The sequence below is a fragment of the Sphaeroforma arctica genome (assembly GCF_001186125.1).
Source record: "Sphaeroforma arctica JP610 unplaced genomic scaffold supercont1.676, whole genome shotgun sequence".
In the NCBI taxonomy this organism is placed as follows: domain Eukaryota; class Ichthyosporea; order Ichthyophonida; genus Sphaeroforma; species Sphaeroforma arctica.
This window is the reverse complement of record NW_014039882.1, coordinates 8,900-12,579: the sequence shown is the minus strand read 5'-3', so window position 1 is coordinate 12,579 and position 3,680 is coordinate 8,900. Positions and strand designations below refer to the sequence as shown.

Sequence of the window (3,680 nt, the reverse complement as noted above, 5' to 3'; positions counted from 1 at the left end):
GAAAGAATGGCAGGTGGTTCACGACATGGCTAAAGAAGTACTGAAAGAGCGTCTGAAACTAGTGGAGGTTTATTCACATGTAAGTTGCCGCTATTAGATACTTCGATGTGTATTTGTAAGGACTATGTTTGTCGGAAGTACAGGATTGTTCACTTATGTAGTATCATTTTAGTGTTTCTTCTGAGATTGATTGTACCAGGTACAAGTTCAACACAATATATGCCACCACCGCTCTGATACCTATCGGTAGTGATCACAAGCAAATACAAGATCACGCACGTATATGGCGCCAGCACTCCAATGTGTTTTTGCCACAAGCATTCAACTGGAAGGGCGTCGTTCACAAAAACGTTTGTACTATTTTGATGCCCGTATGAAGCCATGTTTATTTGGAGTGAGTACAGGGTTTTTCGTATTTGTGTCACCACCAGTTGGATGCGTTCGTGCAGCTATCATGTAAATTTGGTTTCCTGTTAGGTTAACTTCCAAGGCGTTGAACCTTTCTCTTCTTTTTCCAATTCAAATCGAGCACTTTGGCTGTACTCCTTTCGTATGAGTTAGTCATGAACGTTATTGGCGTCTACATATATATATATATATATATATATATACGAACACTCATCTTTTCAGTTGGTTAATCTTACCCCTGACAGAAACTAGAACCATCATGTAGACGGACGCCTTGCATACATATGTATATATATGTATATATATATATCAAGTACATGTCATACATATGCAGACATTTGTCCTAGTTTATGAAGTTATACTCTTACATATAAACTGTCGTATAATTAACCATTATACCTATCTCTACAGATGGAGAATCGAACCCCCGACCAGGAGCTAGAGCTCACTTACAGGCGGGCTTCAATGACTACCATGGTTATGGCTATGGTTCGATTGGTAAGTGGCCGCATCCGTTCGACAAGACTTATTTCTGGACACGTATCTGTGCTGTAGCGATGGCATATTCGTATTCTTTGTTGGTATTATTTTTTGGGCAGGACTTGTACGTACGGTTCTCGACTCTCAACGGTCTGTGTTGTGTTGCGGTGGTCCTGCATTGATGTACATGCACGGGCATATCTCGTTGGGTCTGTCATACCTACCACTGCGGGTTCCTTTGGAGGTAGCATCTCCTATTGGAGGACTAAACACTAAGATGCATAGACAACTTTGTATTCTAACATTCACTTCACATATACATACGTTTGAATATCACACCTGTAGATACAACAGAATCATTGTCCCAAGTTAAGTTTTCATATACTGCATACACACACTACTGAGCTAAGTTCTCTGGTCTGTACCGGTCCCCATACCCAATACTTATATGTACAGCGTGATATGGAAGCCCGATCTCAGCCACTGGACACCAAGCGCAAACTGACAGACTCACTGCTCGCTCCTCTGTCACCGAGGAGTGAATCGACACTGCGGCTGGCCAGGAAGAGTGTGGGCAGGATACAGACGTTGTTCCGAAAAGACTCCAGGAAGGGCTCGGTCCCCGATGCCAAGCATGAATAGCTGTAGTTGGATATAGAAGCGTGTGTATGGGAGGGGGGGTCAGCAGTTGGGGCGTGTGTATACTTGATTGGTGAGAAAGTTGTGTTGGAATCCATGGTTAACACGCATAGAAAGGAAGGGTATAGGTTGGGCTGGGCTACAGACACTGTATAGTAACAACCCCACGAAGATATGTTGCCGGATGCGAAGCCAGTATAATCATAAACAAAGGTAGAATATAAACGAGAACTTAGGAGATGTATGGATGTGTGTGCTGGAGATGCATGGGTGTGTGTGCTGCGGGTGTATACCTTTGTTGAAGTTCAGGTTTCCTGAGCACACTCGGTAGCATTCGTTGGAACGATGGTAGAGCAACGACTCTTGAGGATGTTCTGTATTGGAAACGAAGTGAGAATATTTGTGATGTTTCAAATGGTTCAATCGGTAAGTATAGGTATGTGTGGGTACTCTTTACCGATAGTGTGGGTAGGACGGGCATCGTGCTTGACCAGGGAGAGTATGGTCAAGGTGCGATATAGCTTAGTGCAACCTATATCCGTTGTTGAATAAGGCTAGAAATGGAATAAACACTCCTTGAAATATGATTCTGTGAGGTTGGAGTGTACGTGGTGAGAATGCATATAACCTATAAGCAGGTAGCCAAGGTTCCTAATGACGAGGTCTGAGTTAACAGAGTGGGGTGGATATGAGCAATTGCCGGGTGGCCACAGGCACGTAGTTGCGAGGTCAGGATATCTGAGGGTGATTGACTACAAGTAGGTTGCTAACACCTACAAACGCGAGCCGCGTATTGTTGTACTTGGGTAGGTATGAGTCAATGAGGAGCAAATTTAAAATCAAAACTGTCTTAGACTTGTGGCTATATCTCCGAGGGGGGGGGGGAGAGAGAGTAGGATACGAAGTGGAAGGATGTCGTAGGTAGATATAAGATTTTTCCAGCAAGGAAGTGTCCGTACTTAATGCGAAGCTAGGAACCTCTTGATCGGAAAGCAGAGATATTCGAATGTGAGATAGTAGCAGCGACTGCACCCCTCTGGAATGAGGGGGAGATTGACAGTGCTGTCATCAGCAAAAGTAGTTGCATAGGGAGGACAAAAGTAGTGTACATCAAAATAGGAACAAAAAATATGCAATAGTAAATGGAGTTTTATCTATCATCTCTTTTAATATATTGTATTGGACCAGTAAGTTATACATGTAGCCTTAGAGGAAGAGGGTTCTCATGCATGCCATGCTACCTGCTGTTCGTACGTGCTGCAATGGATCTACACAGTCAGCTGAGCCGAATGAGGGCTAGAAAGTCAAATATGCAGACGGTTGTGAAAGGTTGTGGCCGATTTGTTCTACAATGCGCTACACTGAAGCAGCGCTGGTGGTTAGGCCTTAACCGCTAAACACCTAAACTCTAAACCCTAAACCTTCTATCCTAGACCCCATGGGAAGAGTGGGTATCTGTTCAATCAAAAACTGTAAGGGGAGTCTGGAGCAACAGTTTTGGATTAGTACGAATGGTCGTCTATGATAACGCACGCAGGCTATCCCGTACTATTTACATCACATCACGTCTCCACGGATAGCTTGGTAAGACTAGAATACACAACATTGTTTATATACTGCACCAGATTCGCGGAACTTAAAATCGGGTGTGGCTGGGTGCAGAAATCAGTTTTGAGGCTGCTGAACTGCAATGCGAGGGTATTGGATTTGGACTCGTTCTACCCAAAACTGGGTTCCGGAATGGTAATCAGGCGTCCTAAGTGTGAAGAAGCGAAACGTTAAGCATATGGATCTATGTGAATCTCTCTTTTATCCGCAATAGCCGATGCGTGTTTTTCAACCATCACAGTACATATTATGAACATGGAACGCGAACAAAAAAATGATCGACTCGAAAGGTAGTTAAACAGATGGTGGTGCTGCTAAGGCGACAATGCGTATAACGCGTCGAGACAGTGAATTGGCAAGCGGGGAAGTTAAGCTATGCCAATGCAAAGGAATAAAATGAGTCGTTTAGTGGAAGCGTGCTCACAAATGCTCCCAGGTGTTTTGGCATTATATACTGTAGCTTCGTTAGACTGTATGGCTTTGCCTAGTGTGGACTACACAATTTGGCTGCCGATGCACGGAGTGAAAGGTGTACCAGATTGCAT

General features: G+C 43.9%; 1 protein-coding gene across 1 annotated transcript in view; it reads left to right on the top strand.

The window, feature by feature from the left end:
- The window catches only part of SARC_07989 (hypothetical protein), a gene marked incomplete at its 5' end in the record, with an annotated part of 10,706 nt that extends 8,059 nt beyond the window's left edge, over nucleotides 1–2,647 (top strand). Inside the window, 3 exons of the mRNA XM_014298044.1 lie at nucleotides 1–79; nucleotides 820–906; nucleotides 1,345–2,647. The exon at nucleotides 1–79 is cut by the window's left edge and continues 33 nt beyond it. Of these exons, the coding sequence (XP_014153519.1) occupies nucleotides 1–79; nucleotides 820–906; nucleotides 1,345–1,530 (352 nt within the window). The 3' untranslated portion in view covers nucleotides 1,531–2,647. The remainder of the gene's footprint in view (nucleotides 80–819; nucleotides 907–1,344) is intronic.
- Nucleotides 2,648–3,680: the final 1,033 nt, after the last annotated feature.